The sequence below is a fragment of the Melospiza georgiana genome, chromosome 9 (assembly GCF_028018845.1).
Source record: "Melospiza georgiana isolate bMelGeo1 chromosome 9, bMelGeo1.pri, whole genome shotgun sequence".
In the NCBI taxonomy this organism is placed as follows: domain Eukaryota; kingdom Metazoa; phylum Chordata; class Aves; order Passeriformes; family Passerellidae; genus Melospiza; species Melospiza georgiana.
The window spans coordinates 4,029,687-4,046,949 of record NC_080438.1 but is presented as its reverse complement, the minus strand read 5'-3'; the positions used below and the strand labels follow the sequence as shown (position 1 = coordinate 4,046,949).

Sequence of the window (17,263 nt, the reverse complement as noted above, 5' to 3'; positions counted from 1 at the left end):
TTCAGAATCTTTCAATAAATTTTGTGAACACTTTATTCACCAATTTGAAAATATTTTGGTTTTCTTTTTACAGAATTACTTAGGTTGTTAAATACCTAAGATCGTTGAGTCCATTTGCAAAAAACGTGTAAAGCTTCACAGAGCTGTTGAAGGCTGAAAATAAGGACTTTTACCAAATTTTTACCAAATATAGAGAAGTTGTAAACTTTCAAGGGATAAAAGACACAGCCTGATCTTTGATGTTAGAAATTAATTTATGTGATGGAGTAAATAATTTAGATTTTCACCTGAAAGCCACTCCAACCACGCTGTGGTTTATATTTTTTAGGTTTATTATTTTTTTGAGTAATTACCTAGAATTTTGCTTTCAGAAATCCTTCAATACAATACTTGAACACTTATTTGAAAATGTTTCTTTTTACAGAATCACTTAGGTTTTTAAATACCTAAGATTGTTGAGTCCATTTGCAAAAATGTATAAAGATTCACAGAGCTGTTGAGGGCTGAAAATAAGGATTTTTACCAAATTTAGGGAAGTTATAAACTTTCAAGGGATAAAAGACACAGCCTGATTTTTGATGCTAGAAATTAATTTGCGTGATGTAGTAAATAATTTAGATTTTTTTCCTGAAAGGCACTCCAACCACACAGTGGTTTATATTTTTTAATGTAAAAAAAACACTTTTTTTTTTTAGAGTAAAAAGACCACTTTTTTAGAGTAAAAAGCCACTCCAACCATGCTGTGGTTTATATTTTTTAGGTTTATTATTTTTTTGAGTAATTACCTAGAATTTTGCTTTCAGAAATCCTTCAATACAATACTTGAACACTTATTTGAAAATGTTTCTTTTTACAGAATCACTTAGGTTGTTAAATACCTAAGATTGTTGAGTCCATTTGCAAAAATGTATAAAGCTTCACAGAGCTGTTGAGGGCTGAAAATAAGGATTTTTACCAAATTTAGGGAAGTTATAAACTTTCAAGGGATAAAAGACACAGCCTGATTTTTGATGCTAGAAATTAATTTGCGTGATGTAGTAAATAATTTAGATTTTTTTCCTGAAAGGCACTCCAACCACACAGTGGTTTATATTTTTTAATGTAAAAAAAACACTTTTTTTTTTAGAGTAAAAAGACCACTTTTTTAGAGTAAAAAGCCACTCCAACCACACTGTGGTTTATATTTTTTAGGTTTATTTTTTTTTTGAGTAATTACCTAGAATTTTGCTTTCAGAAATCCTTCAATAAAGTATTTGAACACTTATTTGAAATTTTTTATTTTTTTATATAAAATCACTTAGGTTGTTAAATACCTAAGATCATTGAGTCCATTTGCAAAAAAGTGTAAAGCCTCACAGAGCTGTTGAAGGCTGAAAATAAGGATTGTTACCAAAATTTAGAGAAGCTGTAAACTTTCAAGGGATAAAAGAGACAGCCTGATCTTTGATGCTAGAAATTAATTTACGTGATGTAGTAAATAAATTAATTTTTTTTCCTGAAAGCCACTCCAACCACGCTGTGGTTTGTATTTTTCAGAACCTGGTGTTTTTTGCTGTTCCATGAGGGAAGCTCTGATTTGGGGCTTGGAGGCAGCAAGGAGATTTTTGGGATCTCTTCAGCGTGCTCAGCTAAGCAATTCCTGCTGGGAGAGGAGAGCTGGGTGCACACAGCTGCAGAACTGGTCAGGAAAGATCTGATGAAACATTTTCTGCACCGTGAAAAGTGCCGACTCATCAGAATCCCAGCTGTCTGCAGGGAAGAGCCGGGCTCCCTGGAACTTTTATCAGGAAAATCTCAGTGGCATGTGTGTGCATGCACGGTGAGGGGGGTGTGATCCCATCCTAGCTTGGTGCAAAGAGTGTGCATTTGGTGTGGGAGAGTTGCCTTTTCTTCTCAGGGAAAAGCTGGATTGGTTTGAATTTGGATTTATAAAAGTAGAGGGGACTTTCCCCTCCCCGCCCCTGAAAAGGTTTTACAGCTAAAGGGAGATGCCATAAAGGCTTTCAGATGCTTTGGTGGTTTTCCTCCTCATTTTCGTTTTTAGTGATAGTTGAAAATTGTCAGTGGTGGTTTGAAGAGGATTAAGGCAGGGATGATGATACAAAACACTGGTGTGGAGTTAAATATTCAGTGTTCTGGTGAATGAAATGGGGACATGAAGCTGGGGAAAGGCAGGATTGCTTTCTGCAGGGTGAATCCCTGGGATTGCCTGCTCTGGGATGCCAGGGATGCTGAGATCTTACAAGGATCCAAAAAGAGATGGTTCAGTTGCAGAAGCAGCGAGGTGCTGGACTGCCAGGGCCCTTGTTATGGGTGAAATTAGAAGGAACTTTTCCCAGTCAGCCTCAAAACCCTAAAAATGTGCTCATAATCCTTGGATGATCTCTGTGGGCTCCAGGCTCGTCACAAACCACGAGAAGGACGAGGTGGTCAAAGGAAGAGGGAAGGGGCAGAGATCAGCAGGAGCTGAGGCAGCCAACCCCTGCTGCCAGGCACAGATGTTTCATTTCGCGTTTTTCCTTGGTGGGAGGAGGGATTTGACACAGAGAGCATCTGCTCTGCCCTTGCTGCTGCTCTGTGGTGTGATTTTCTGGCAGGTCCCTGGTCACCCTGGGGGATGTAGACGGGAGTGGGAAGCCGAGCAGGCAGCTCCACGGCTCCCTGGAGCATCCCTGTGCCACCTCCCCGTCGTGGCACACATCTGCACATGGGAATGCGGCTGTCATCTGCCCCGTGGCTACGAGGAAGGTGACATTGAGATGCAGGGAGAGGGGGGAAGGATAATTAGGCAGAGCCTCCTTGGGGCAGGCAGAGCACCCTGAGGATTGCTGGCGGTGGCTCCCGTGATTAATTGGGGATGTTCAGCCCCACTCACCGAGGCTGCTGCCTGCTCCAGCTCGGTTTGCTGGGGAGGAATTCACTCCAGTGAAAAACATGGGGTTTTCCCCGTGTTTCATCCCAGGGCTAGCCTGTTTCTTTATGCCCTGGACACAAGGCAGCCTTTGGAAAGTGGCACAGGACCCGTTGCTCTGACAAAAAACACACAGGAAGGTGGACTACAATAGAAGGGTTGTCTGATAGGAAACCCCAGACAAATACATGCATTTTTTCCCCAGGAAACCCAAACCAGTAGCATAACCCACTGAAAGATGAGGGGGTCACATTTTTTCCAAGGGAAACAGCTGCCTGAAGAAGCTGATAGCTGGGAGTGGGATTTTTTGTTTTTCCCCCCTCTTTGTGTTTGGGGAGGCTGCTGGAGGAGCAGCAGGATATCTGATGGGCAGAGGGACAGGTCACTGTTCTCCAGGGGAGCACAGGGAAATCCCAGGCCAGGGGCTCAGAGGGAAGGGAAATTTTAAACCATTTGTGCAGGGGGAGAAGGGGGAATCCCAAATCACTGGTGAACATTAAAATAAAAATAAGCGTAGGAGAGAGTCCTGCCTGTGTGGGACAGGGAGGGGGGTTTTAACCCTGGAAAACCCCTTTGCTTTCTAGTGCAGGGCTGTGCTGCAGCTCACACCTCGCTGTGGTTTTGGGGCGGGTGTCTCAGCGCTCTCAGGAGCCCAGGGAGCTGCTTCCTCCTGTTGGGTTTACGTCTGTATCGATTTGTTTGTTTTTGTTTCGCTTGCGTTTGGCTCTCATTCATCAGCCATGAGTGTGTGGCTCTCGGGGCTGTGTTTTGGGATGGTTCCCAGCTCTTGTGACCTTATCTCCAAGCAAGGATAAAGCAGAGCAGTTGGGAACAACCCTGGGGGATTTGTTACCAATATCCGATTGTGGCAGCTCCGGGTGGCATCCACGTGAATCGCTGTTTTTTTCTAGGGGGAAAAACCCAATCTCAAACAACTTTCCTCCTCTTCCTCCTGAGCTCCACACGGGTGCCTTGCAATTTAGATGTTTATTCCCATCCAGAAATGAACTCAAGCTGTGCATAGATTCCCATTTGGAAATGTTTCTCCCTGTCCTGTTTGGTTTACGTCAGCAATCACTGGGGACGTGCCTGGGTCTCCCAGGGGCTTTGGCTGTCCTGAAGTTCTGGTTTTGCTCCAGCAGCTGTGGGTGTGAAGGCTTTTGCCTCAGCACCGCTGGTGGTGAGGGGATTTGATGGATTTGTTCCCACCCTCCTCTCAGGGAGGCTCTAACTCATGGATCCTGGCCTGAATATGTGAAAGATGCGTATTTTATGATTGGTTTTCACAAATATTAAAATAGATATATGTGTTATGTTAGAAAGTTATGCTGTCTTAATTTTTTAAGTAGTGTGTTAAATATAGTTTTAAGTTATAAGGTTAAGATAGAAACTATGCTATGTAAGATATTTTTTTAAAGAAAGGACTCACAGTGAGATAGCAGCCACAGGACATCTAAATCTTTTAGAGAAAGAGAATTTATTGCTCCATTATCAGAAGAAATGAACTTCTTCCTGCCTTGCTCAGTTCTGCAGGCACCGTCAGGATTCAGAGGAAGAAGCTGACACTGCCCAGAGAGAATCCTGTGTTTGAATGGAATTTATGCATCATGTATGAGGTGTATGAATATGCAACAGGCTGTTGCTTTTAAGGATTAATCCTCTGTAAATGTGGGTCCTTTTTTGGGCTTATTTTGTCCAGAAAAATGTACCTGGACTGTCCATAACTGTTTGTCTCATATTGTCCTAATCCAAATTGTCCGAATTATTATTACTCTTATTATACTACTATTTTCATAACCATTTTATTACTATTAAACTTTTAAAATTTTAAAAACCAGTGATTGGCGATTTTCACAGAATAGAAGAGAGAGGCATCAATGCACGGGACAGCTGGTGATGGATGCCTTCAGTGTGTGCTTGGAGGAGACCCAAATTTCACCCTCCATCCTAGCTGTGGGGTTTTCCACCTCTTGAAAAATCCTCCAGCTAGGAGGGGAAATGGGGGAATGAAGCTGGGGAAAGGCAGGATGGCTTTCTGCAGGATGAACCCCTGGGATTGCCTGCTGGGGGATGCCAGGGATGCTGAGATCTTACAAGGAGATGGTTCAATGGTTCAACTGCAGAAGCAGTGAGGTGCTGGACTGCCAGGGTCCGTGTTATGGGTGAAATTAGAAGGAACATTTCCCAGGCAGCCTCAAAACCCTAAAAATATGCTCACAATCCTTGTGTCCTTGTGTCCATGGATGATCTCTGTGGGCTCCCCACAAACCACGAGAAGGACGAGGTGGTCAAAGGAAGAGGGAAGGAAGAGGGAAGGGAAGGGAAGGGAAGGGAAGGAAGGGAAGGGAAGGGAAGGGAAGGGAAGGGAAGGGAAGGAAGGGAAGGGAAGGGAAGGGAAGGGAAGGGAAGGGAAGGGAAGGGAAGAGAAGAGAAGAGAAGAGAAGAGAAGAGAAGAGAAGAGAAGAGAAGAGAAGAGAAGAGAAGAGAAGAGAAGAGAAGAGAAGAGAAGAGAAGAGAAGAGAAGAGAAGAGAAGAGAAGAGAAGAGAAGAGACGAGACGAGACGAGAAGAGAAGAGAAGAGAAGAGAAGAGAAGAGAAGAGAAGAGAAGAGAAGAGAAGAGAAGACTGTGCTGGAAGGTTTTCCACGTCTTGACTGCATCTGGGAGCCTGGCCCGCACATTTGGCGACAGCGAGGAGCAGGCGGGGGGCTCAGAGGGGAACAGGATCTCGCTAACCACATCCTCATTCCGTGCTTGCTGGGAGCCAGATGGCCGGGCCAGGACAGCAACGGGGCTCAGGCAGGCTCGGGGGGCGGCAGAGCCGTGGTGCTGCCGGATCCGGGGCTCCCCGAGCATCCCCGGGATGCGCCCGCACCGATCCCCCTAGCGAGGAGCATCCCCCGCTCGGAACTGAAACGCCTCCAAAAAATAAAAATAGAATAAAATAAAATAAAATTAAAAAAAAAAAAAAGAAGAAGAAGAAGAAAAGAAAAGGCGGTGGCATGTGCGCAGCCCTGTGCGATGATTAGCGGCCCCACAAGCTGCTTCCTCCCTCCTTATGTGGCATTGTTTTCCCTCCCAGGTGGCCCCGCCGGGGCTGCCCCCTGGCCACCGCGCCGGCCGCACCTTTGTCTGCCAGCCCGGCCGCCTTCCTCCCCTTCCTCCTCCTCCTCCTCCTGCTGCTGCTGCTGCCAGAGCTATTTCGGGAAGCGGCAGCTGAGCCCGAGGATTGTTAATTGTTCGTCAGAGCCCTTCGGAGCGCTGCACGGATCACATGAGGCGATTAGAGCGGCGGTCACGCCCTTCCCCTCCCTCCGTGCGCCGTGTCCCCCCCTGACCCGCGGTGGCCCCGCGCTGGGAGGGCAGGGGTGGGTCCAGCTGTGCCCAGATGTGGCCATGGAGGGCTGGAGGTGCCGTGCAGAGCCACCTCGGGGCAGGCACAGGGCAGGCGGACAAAGCCACCGCCGGCGCTGACCTCAGGAGCCGCCGCCATGTGACTGCGCCTCAAAGTTGCTAAAGCATGACATCAGCCTGGGAGGGAGCGGCACCAAAATAAAATAAAATAAAATACGGCCTGCCTTCAACCGGCTGTGCTGCTGATCCTGGAGCCCCGCTGCCTGCACCCCCCCGGGGATCATTGCCATCCGAGGTGGAGCCTGCTGGAAAACAAATGAAAAAGATCGCTTGGACACACAGCATAAAGCCAGCCTGGCCTTTGGGTCATTCCCAGGGGTGACAGTGAAGTGTGTCGGTGAAACAGTGTCGCAGATCTCTTTTATGGAAAATCCTTTCCTTAGGATTTTTCCTCCTGAGAAGCTGTGAGGCCTCAGGAACAAAATGTAAACATTGATTATCTGCTGCTGTGGAATGCAACAGGTGCATCTGTGATTGGTCTCATGTTGGATGTTTGTAATTAATGGCCAATCAGTCAGCTGGCTTGGACAGCGAGTCTGAGCCACAAACCTTTGTTATCATTCTTTCCTATTCTATTCTTAGCCAGCCTTCTGATGAAACCCTTTTCTTCTATTCTTTTAGTATAGTTTTAATATAATAACACATATAATAAAATAATAAATCAAGCCTTCTGAAACATGGAGTCAGATCCTCATCTCTTCCCTCATCCAAGAACCGCTGTGAGCACCATCACAACACAGCCCACTTTAGATAATGATTTTAATGTAGTGTGCCTGCACTTTGCTTTGGCAAATGTCCTGGGCAGTGATTCTGAGATGGGATGTTGTTGTGGAAAAGGGAAAACCATCCCCCCATGTCTGCAAAGGGCACACAGAGCAGGCAGGTGTTGAGGCAGGGCTTTGGTGCCCCAGGAATGCCATGCTGATTGTGAAAAACGCCAAGCACTTGTTTTTAAAATTTTAAAAGTTTAATAGTAATAAAATGGTTATAAAAATAGTAATATAATTAGAGTAATAATAATTTGGACAATTTGGATTAGGACAATATGAGACAATAAAAACAAAGAGTTACAGACAGTCCGGGTACCTTTTTCTGGGCAAAATAAGCCCAAAAAAGTACCCACGTTAACAGAGGATTAACCCTTAAAAGCAACAGCCTGTTGCATATTCATACACCTCATCCATGATGCATAAATTGCATTCAAACACAGGATTCTGTCTGGTCAGTGTCAGCTTCTTCCTCTGAATCCTGACAGCGCCTTCGAGGCGGGAAGAAGTTCATTTCTTCTGATAATGGAGCAATAAATTCTCTTTCTCTGAAAGATTCAGGTGTCCTGTGGCTGCCATCTCACTGCGAGTCCTTTCTTTAAAAAAAGTATCCTACATAGCATAGTTTCTATTTTAACAATTGTTATATCCTAAAACTATATTTAACACACTACTTAAGAGAATTAATACAGCATTACTTTCTAACACAACACATATAACATTCATTTGAATATTTGCAAAAAGCCAATGATAAAATACGCATTTTTCACGGTGATGGATGTGCCTGACACCAGGCAGGTGTTGAGGCACGGCTTTGGTGCCCAGGAATGTTGTGCTGATGGATGTGCCTGACGCCAGGCATGGTGCTGGTGGGTGAAACTCGTGCTGCTGGGTACCAGCCTGAGGTTCTGCCCCTCTGCTCCTCCCTGCTGGTGCTGTGTGCGAGCACTGAGAGGGATGAGGGCTCACTCAGTCCCCATCCTCATCCCCATCTTGCTGATCCCAGAGCTGGGAGAGGCTCCTGGCCGCCTGTTCCCAGGCAGGAGAGCAGCCAAAAGGCAGGCACTGGGGAGCAGAGGTGCCTCATGCCATCGGGGTGAGCTGTGAGCAGCAGAACAGGTCAGATCGGATCCAGGCATCTTCACCCCACAGAGCTCCCACGCTCTGCCTCCTCCTCCTCCTCCTGCCCTGGGCTTTTCCCAGCTGCTGGCGTGACTTTGCACTGCTGCTTTTTGTCCCTGAGCTGGGATATAGCTGGCTGAGGTGCACAAATCTGCCTGTCTGCCCCTCTGCTGAAGATGCAAGCGCCCAGATGTGGCACTCGGCCATCCCAGCGCTGCTGATGGCTCCTGCAGGGGCACAGCCAGCCCTGTGCCACCGAGGGGACGCTGCTGCCGGGCAGATGTGGGTGCAGAGCCGTGCCTGCAGCGCCAGGCATGCCCGCCCAGACCTGCCCCGGCCGGTTGGGCTGACCCCAGGGCTCAGGACAGGGTGTTGCTGGCCCCAGGTGCGGGAGCAGGTTTGGCCGGTCGGGAGAGCCGCGGTTCCCACCGGAGCCCGCGTCCCTGTGTCCTCCCACGCCGGGCGTGGAGGGGACAGCCCTGCTGCCTGTGACCAGGACGGGCTCTCCCTGTGACCAGGACGGGCTCTCTGTGCCCTGGGCTCAGCTGGGACCTGCTGCCCCTGGCGCTTTGTGTCTGGGCCTGGCTCTTCTGGCCCTGTGCCTGAGCGTGCCCGGGTCTGGACATTCAGATTGTGGAGGTTTGGTGGAGGAAGCCTGGGCATTTTGGGATGTCAACATGCTATTGTTTGACCAGGAGGAAAACATACATCTGTCCTGAGCCTGGCTATGCCTCATCTTCACTTTTTTTTTTTTAGTTACCTCTGTGACCAGCCACCCTTTTGTCCTTCCAGAAAGCCAGGCCAGGGTGACCTTTTGTTGACAGAGGTCCTGCCAACAAAACATCATGACAGCCTGTGGCTTTTTTTGGGGGGGAGCCTGTGGATTCATCCCCTGGGAAAAAAAGGGATGGAAGCAAGTTGTGATGTGTCAGCTGGCAGTGGAAACTGATACTCTGGGGCAGCACGGTGAACTTCCTTAATTCTAGGCCCTTTCACTTCTTTTCTGCTTGCAGGTGGTGGTTAGTCCTTGGTGGAAGGAGGAGGGTCTGTACTCTGAGCTCTGAAACTTTCCCAGAGGCTTTCCTGGAGCTGTGTCTGGGGGTGACACTGCCATCCCCTGTGTCCCCCAGCCACCCTGCTGATCCTGCCATCAGCTTTCACAGCTACATCCCAGTGATGTTCCAGCTCCCAGCCAAGGTGCTTTGGTTTGCCGTGGTCCCCATCACACTTGGAGATGCCCAGTTTGTCCTCCCTGCAGCTCTTCCCAACCCTGTTGTGCATCTTCTCTCTGCCCTGGGCATCCTGTGAGCTTCACTGCCAGAGCCCTGAAGCAGAATTCCCCTGAAATCCTCGCTTCGCCCTCCAGCCATCACCACCATCAGCTCCTTCTCCAGCACCATAAGATCCCAGACAAGGGGCTGAAATTGCGGGAAACATTCCCAACCTGACCAAACGGAGGCTGCGCTGGGTTTGATGTGTTTTGTTCGGTTTGTTGTTTGTTTATTTTTCTCCCCGAGGAACGTTTCCAATGCTTTCCAAGGCCAGAATTCCCCCGGTTCCTCCTTGGGGTGCCGCGGTGGGCCCCACCCCGCGCGGCGCGCTGCCGTTGCCGCTTTAAGAGCCCTCTCCGCGGGGCGAGCTTTCGAACGCGCGGCCCTGCGCCGCCATTGGCCGGCGCGCGCGCGCGGGGCCAGCCGGCGGTTGGAGCGGCCGGCGGCGCGCCCTGATTGGCCGAGGCGGGGGCGGTATAAAAAGCGGGCGGGCGCGTGGGCTCTCTCAGTCTGCGGCGCGAAGGGACGGCGTGCGGAGCTGGGGTGAGGCGCGGATCCCCGCTCGGTCGGGCGTTTTAATTTTTTTTTTTTTTTTCCCTTTTTAAATTCTTTACCCCTCCCTTCGCCCACCTGCTTTCCCCATGGAGTTCAAGCTGGAGGCGCACCGCATCGTCAGCATCTCGCTGGGCAAGATCTACAGCGCGCGGGGCCAGCGCGGCGGCCTGAAGCTGCACAAGAACCTCCTGGTGTCGCTGGTGCTGCGCAGCGCCCGCCAGGTCTACCTGAGCGAGCCGGGCTGCCCGCCCGAGCCGCCCCCCGCCGCCGCCGCCGGCCACCCCGAGGAGGAGCCGCCGCCGCCCCACACCGCCGCCTGGGCGGCCGAGGAGCCAGCGCCGCCGCCCCCGCAGGACGAGGCGGGCAGGGACTGCCAGGGCCCCCGGCCGCGGCGCTGTTGCTGCGGCGAGAACCGCGGGGGCTGCGCCGGGGCCCCCCCGCCGCCGCACTGCCCCCGCAAGCGGAGCGCCGGCGAGCGCGGCCAGGCGGGCTCCCCGGTGAAGAAGCCCCGCCGGGAGGAAGAGGAGCCCCCGCCGCTGCCGCCGCCACCGCCGCCCTCGCCGCCGGGCGAGCAGGAGGACATGGAGACAGGCAACGTGGCCAGCCTCATCAGCATCTTCGGCTCCAGCTTCTCGGGACTGCTCAGCAAGGAGCCCAAGGGCCGGCGGCGACCGCCTCTGGACGGCGGCGAGGCGGCGGCGGGCACGGCGCCCGCCGAAGCGGCGGCCGAGCCGGGACAGATCTGCTGCGACGAGCCGGTGCTGCGGACCCTCAACCCCTGGAGCACGGCCATCGTGGCCTTCTGATGGCCCGGCCGCAGAGACTGGCTCCCCGCCGCGGGCCGGGGGGCCCGGACATGACACCCACCGAGCGCCGCGGGGCTCCGGCGCCGGCCAGACCCGGCGCCTTCGGCCGCCGCACCGGGGGGACCGCGGGACAGCGGCGGCGGCGGCGGCGTTTCCCCGTTCCGCGGCGGGTCCCGGCTGCCGGCACCCGCCCTGGGAGCGCCCCCGGCGCTGCCCTCCCGGAATTCCCCTTCCCGGCAGAGCCGCCGCCCTCTCCGGCGCCCGGGGGAGGCTCCTCGGCCGCCGCCGACCCCGGGGGCGCCCCCGGCGGGTGATATTTTAAGCTTGGAAAGTATTAAGTTTATTAAATAAAGTGTCTATTTTGGAAAGGTTTAGGTCAGAACTATTACATGGTGCTTTTTAAAAGTGTTTTATTGAGAGGAACGAAGTTTACAGACGCTCTGACGGAAAGTCCTTGAGCCTGTTTGTTAGGCTTTGGTAACTCCCGGTCTTTGTTGTATAAAGGCTTGGGGCTCCCGTAGGGAATTTTGTACAGTGTTCTCCTTCAGTGATGTATCATGTTTTGTATAAAATGTAATTTCTACGTGTACAACACGTATTAAATATTTTCAAGTGTACGAGCCTAGTTCCTGTTTGTGCCCCGGTGGCTCGAGGGGGAGGAGGGCAGGCAGCAGCCGGGGTGTGGTTCTGCGTGTCTGTGGCTGGATCCACCCAGCCTCGCCAGAGCCTTGGGGTGGGTTGGAGTCCGGCTCTTCTGGGAGCTGGGGAAGAAAGGGAACTTCTGTCGGGGTGCGTGGAGTCCTTCCCGGGACCTTCCAGGTGCTCCCACCGCTCTTGTGGCTACAGCCTCTTCCCCGGGCCGGAGCTGCCGTGGCATTTGAGGTCTTGCTCTGAAAGTACCTAATGTGCAGAGTCACTGGCTGTGGGTGGGAAGCGGTTGCTAAATCCCGGAGGAGCAGCTGGGTGCAGCCTGACCAGCCCGTGGCACAGCTGGGCCGAGCGCCGGCCTCCAGCACTGCCTGCTCACAGATCCGGACTGGGGCTGGGAGAGGGGATTTCAGCCAGCAGAACGCAGCCACTGCTCTGCCAGGAGCGTTTCTGTGCCTCTTCTTTGCTGTTACTTGTAGAATAGTTCAAACGATAAATACCAGGAGGGTTGGTTTTTTTTTTCCTTTCTTTATCAGTGAAGATAACTGGGTTAAAGTTCCTGCTGTTAGGGGTGGGGAGAAAAGTTTGGCCTCGGCTTCACAGTGAGTGGAGCGCCCCAAGGCGTTGTAATTAGACTGAATTGTGGGGGATTTTTTTTTTTTCACTTGCTTCTTGCTGGAAGATTCACTAGAGGCTTCTCTGCTCCTAATTAATGAACTTTTCAACTGGGGATTGCGTCTCTGGCAAGTGGAAGATGTTTGTGTGCTGTGAAATGCAGCCTGGGGTATCTGGCTGAACCTTGGGAGCCTGTTTTGGGGAGGGACATGAGAAATGACCGACGTGGGGTTTTTAACACCTCAGAGCCGTGAGAAACTGGAAGTGTTGGGCTGGGTCATCCCCAAGCAGGGGGATGGGAGAGATGAGGAGAAGCTGCCTGGTCTGGGGAGGCTCTGAGGCAGCTCTGCTACTTGGGGTACAGTTTAATAGCTCCTTATTCTTGGGTAAAAGCAAAAGTCCTACCGTCTTAATTTTCTAGGTAATTGCACTAATGGTGACACAAGGAAATGGGGTGTGATGAGACATTTCTTTTCACTCACTCACCTTGGGAGGTGGTGGGAAGGTGCTGTCCCTGCTTCCCTCCCTCAGGTGCTCTCCAGGAGAGCCCCACCCTCTCACTCCTGTCTCCAGGGAGGTGAGGAGCATCTCTCCGGTGAGAGGAGGAGGAGGAGGATGGCTGCACAGTGCTATCTCCCCGAGCTCTCCTGCGCTCGGGGTCAGAAGCTGGGTTCAGGATGGGAACAGCCTCCTGCTCCAGCAGTTTCCTTCCCAAGGTTTCAGTCCTGCTCCTGTCCACCAGCAGCATCTCCATGGAAGCGAATGATTTTATCCAGCTTCCAAATCCCAACAATGGGATGGGTGCACTCCTGATCTTGGCATTTCCAAGTTTTCTAGGCATCCAACCCCTGGAAGATCACCTGGTCCTGCTGGTTTGTGTGGCCCTGCTGTCCCTGCACAGACCAGACCCAAGCTCCCCCTGGTGCAGAGCACCCAGCAGAGCTCATACCTATTCTGTCTTCCAGAGGAGAGTTGTGCAACCCTTTAATTGCTGCTGGCCTCTGCCAGCAGGGCAGGGACTGCCCACAGGTGCCCACGCAGCTCCCGTGGAGCTGCCTGAGGTGAGCGAGCTCTCCCTTCCCAGCTCAGGGCCGTGGAGCTGTGTCCCCAAAGGACCCGGCCCAGCTCCATCTGCTGTGCTGACACACGCCTCGCTTGATCCCCTGGCTGGCTTTTACGTGTGGGGTTTGCCTCTGGCTGCTGGGGCCGAGTGGGACAGAAAAAATAAAAAAATAACAGAGATGTGATAGATGCTGGTGAGCTCTGCTGAGGGGTCTGGACCAAACCAGCCTCAAATCGAAAAGACCCCTAATAATGGCACTGTGCTACTTTTGGAATAATTTTTTCTGCTCTGTTTCATTTTATTTTTTACTCACCTAGTGCCATTTTTTTTTCCCAATTCCTAGAATCACTTTTACCTAAATTGGTTCTGTTTTTTAAATTCATCTCTGTTCTTTTAAATTCATCTCTTCTGTTGTGCTGCTTCTACCCCTATGCTCCTTCTGCCCACAGAGCTACAGAGATGAGGCTGACAGGGGACAGCTGAGCAAGGACAGGGAATGAGCTCCAGCTGAGGCTGATGACCCAAACTCACTGCCCAGGCCAGCAATGAAGGAGGGAAGAGAAGTGCATAAATAAGCCAGATAAAAATAAAAACTTCCATCACTTGGGACAGAGGTTGACTCCTATGGAAACTGCCTCACCGGGTCGAGGAGGAGATGACTTAATGGGAAGATGGCAGGATCCTGCCCTTCCTAGAATAGTAACGAGCTGCTGGAAGCGCTGGCCCTGGCTGCTGCCCTTCCCCCAGCTCGGGTCAGCTCCCGTGGGAGAGGAGAAGCGCTGGGAAAATCCTCCAGCACCGCCGGAGGGTGGGATGGATGCTGGCAGAGCGATGCGGCAGCTGGGTGATGCTCGGGAAGCAGGGCGGGCAGCAGCAGCCTTTCACTTTTCTCCTGCTGTAATCATCCAGGAGCAATCCCTGGCTGGGCCCTCCTCAGGGACACCTTCTGGGGAGAGGGATCGGCTTCAAACCGAACAAGGGAGTGTCAGAGGGGTGAATCATCCCGGCTTTAAAGGTGTGTGGCTGGGCCAGGTGCCAGCAGGGGCTGGGGGAAAAGCTCGGGATTTGGGGAGTCGATGGGCAGCCAGGGGTTCACAGGAGCTCCACGTTTCACTCCGGCTGCTCTCGCTCCTTCCCGGCCTGATGCAACCCGGCCGTCCCTCCTCTCCTGGGCCATGGGAAGAGGAGGAAGGCTCTGCACACTCACTGCTGGAGCATCCTGTGTCAGCGCTCAGGAATCCGGCAGGCTGCTGGGAGGGGAGCGGGAGGCAGGGCAGCGGCAGGGCTGGGCCTGCTGGGGCCGCTCCCTGCTTGGGGAGCTGTGGGGAGCCCCAGGGTACCGGAGCATCCCTGGGGGCTGCACCTGCTGGGGTCTCTCCCTGCCCAAAGGGACTGGATCATGCCCGGGGGCTGCACCTACTGGGGGTACCTGAGCATCTCTGGGGGCTGCACCTACTGGGGTCTCTCCCTCTTCACAGGGACTTGGAGCATCCCGAGGGGCTGCACCTCCTGGGGTCTCTCCCTACCTGGGGGTACTGGATCATCCCTGGCGGCTGCACCTCCTGGGACTTCTCTTTGCCTGGGGGTACTGGATCATCCCTGGGGGCTGTGCCTCTTGGGGTCTCTCCCTTCCCAGAGGGACTGGGTCATCCCCAGGGTCTGCATCTCCTGGGGTCTCTCCCTGCCTGGGGATACCAGACCATCCACAGGGGCTGCAGGAGAGGACCCTCCTGGGTCCTCTCCCTGCCTGAGCATCCCGAGGACACCAGAGCAGCTCTGTCAGGAAGCTTTGCCAAAGGCTGAGCGCCAGGACAGGGTATTTTGGGGGGAAGGAGGGGTGGGGATGTACCGTAGCACCATAGCTTGGCTGATAGCTCCAAAGGCTGAGGAGAGGCAATGCCTGCATCTCCCTGCTGCTGCGGGGCTTGCATCTGTCTCCAATATACTGTGCTTGCCAGAGATGCTCTGCCAATGTACATTTAGGGTGGGAGGGGGAACCCACCCTCGGTATAACCCCTCAGCGGGTCGGGGGGCTCTGGCAGGGGAGCAGGAGAGGCTCTGTGTTTTCCTGGGCAGGGTGGTCCAGCCCAGGGAGAGGGGGAAGGCGGTGGGGCTTGCTGGCAGGGCTAAGCTCATGGAAAACTCCAGGGCTGCTTCCAAGGACGATCCTTTGAGAGGCTGGAGCCTCAGAGAGAGGGCTTGGCACGGTGAGGGGATGGCTGGAAGGTGCCCAGAGCTGCCTTGGCAAGGAGGAAACCCAACGGAGCAGAGTTATTGCAGGCCAGCACGGGTTCCTGGAGGCAGGGTCAGAGCCGGGATGAGCGACAAACACAAACAGCTCCCTCCTCTCGGCCTTCTGGTTGTGATTTCTGCTCCCGACATGCAAACCCTGAGGGGCCCCCTCCCCTCCCTCCTTCTCCCCAGCTGGGCAGGGCTGGCCTGGCCGCCTAATGAAATGCAGAGCTGCTTGGGAGAGCAGGGGGAAAAAAAAAATAAAAAAGGGGCTCTGTTCGAGGTTTTGTGCCTCTGGTTTTGTGCCTCTGGTTTCCTCTGGCCCTCTCTCCCAGCGGGGTGATTTATTGGTGATGGAGCCCGGGGAGAGGGGGAGGGAAGGGCTTGGAGCTGCAGGCAAAGAGTCATCGCTTATTTCCCAAGCACTCACGCGAGGCCAAGGGAAAAAGGGGAGGAGAGCGAGGGAAACTGCCTGGGCAGGGCCGAGGAGCATCATTTGTGGAGCTGAGCTCTCCCAGTTGCTCTGAGGTGATACTGGAGCATCCCTGGGGGCTGCGGATCCTGGGGTCTCTCCCTGCCCAGAGGGACTGGAGCATCCCTGGGGGCTGCACCTCCACCTTGAGCGCTTTGCACGCCAAAGGACCGGCTTTGAGGTGGATGCCCTCTCCCTCTATCCCAATTTCCCCACTTTCCCTCCCTCCTCCCTTCCCTCCTGGGCAGAGAGATGCACTCTATTCTCCAGGGAAGCCAGGTGTGGACTCCTCATCCTTTTCCCCTCTCCTGCAGCCCCAGCCAAGGAGGCAGCCAGACCTTTCCCAGATGGCAGGAAAGCAGATATCCATTGACACTGACCCGCTTTTGGGCACTTTTTGCATGCCCCAAAAGTGACATGGTGTGCCCTGCCTGGCTGCAGATGCATTTGCTGCCTGCAGCTACTCAGCTCAGGCCAGCCTTACACTTAAGCCAGGCTTTAGGCTCTGCAGCAGTGAGGTGTCCCCATCCTGACGTGTTGCTCTGTGGCAGGGTCACCTCCCGATCAGGGATGGCTTTTTTCATCCTTGCTGCTCTGCTTGGGCACTGTGAAAAAAGCCAATCACTTGTTTTTTTTTTTTTAATTTTAAAAGTAATAAAATGGTTATAAAAATAGCAATATAATTAGAGTAATAAAAATTTTGGATAATTTGGATTAGGACAATATGAGAAAATAGAACAAAGAGTTATGGACAGTCTGGGTATTTTTTTATGGGCAAAACAAGCCCGAAAAAGGACTCATGTTAACAGAGGATTAACCCTTAAAAGCAACAGCCTGTTGCATATTCATACACCTCATCCATGATGCATAAATTCCATTCAAACACAGGATTCTGTCTGGTCAGTGTCAGCTTCTTCCTCTGAATCCTGACGGCGTCTTCAGGGCTGAGTGAGGTGGGAAGAAGTTCATTTCTTCTGATAATGGGGCAATAAATTCTCTTTCTCTGAAAGATTCAGGTGTCCTGTGGCTGCTACCTCGCTGCGAGTCCTTTCTTTAAAAAAAAATCTTACATAGCACAGTTTCTATTTTAACATTTTGTTATAACCTAAAACTGTATTTAACACACTACTTAAGAGAATTAATAGGGCATCACTTTCTAACACAACACATATAATATTAATTTGAATATTTGCGAAAAGCCAATGATAAAACACGCATTTTTCACAGGAACGAATGCGGTTTCCTAGGGGGAAGGTCTCCTCCTCCTCCCGCTCCCCTCTGCTGACAGCTCTGACCTCAGCTGTCGTCCCCGGGATTAATCCCAGCCTCGGGACAGGTTGAGGCATGTCCAAGGCAGAGGGAGGAGAGCTGCATGCACGCAGACACAG

General features: G+C 52.4%; 1 protein-coding gene across 1 annotated transcript; it reads left to right on the top strand.

Moving 5' to 3' along the window:
- The first annotated feature begins 10,012 nt into the window (after window positions 1-10,012).
- On the top strand, window positions 10,013-10,930 carry IER5 (immediate early response 5). Its single transcript, XM_058030470.1, has one exon. The coding sequence runs from the start codon at window positions 10,126-10,128 to the stop codon at window positions 10,843-10,845; it is 720 nt and encodes a 239-aa protein (XP_057886453.1). The 5' UTR covers window positions 10,013-10,125; the 3' UTR covers window positions 10,846-10,930.
- The last annotated feature ends 6,333 nt before the right edge of the window (window positions 10,931-17,263 follow it).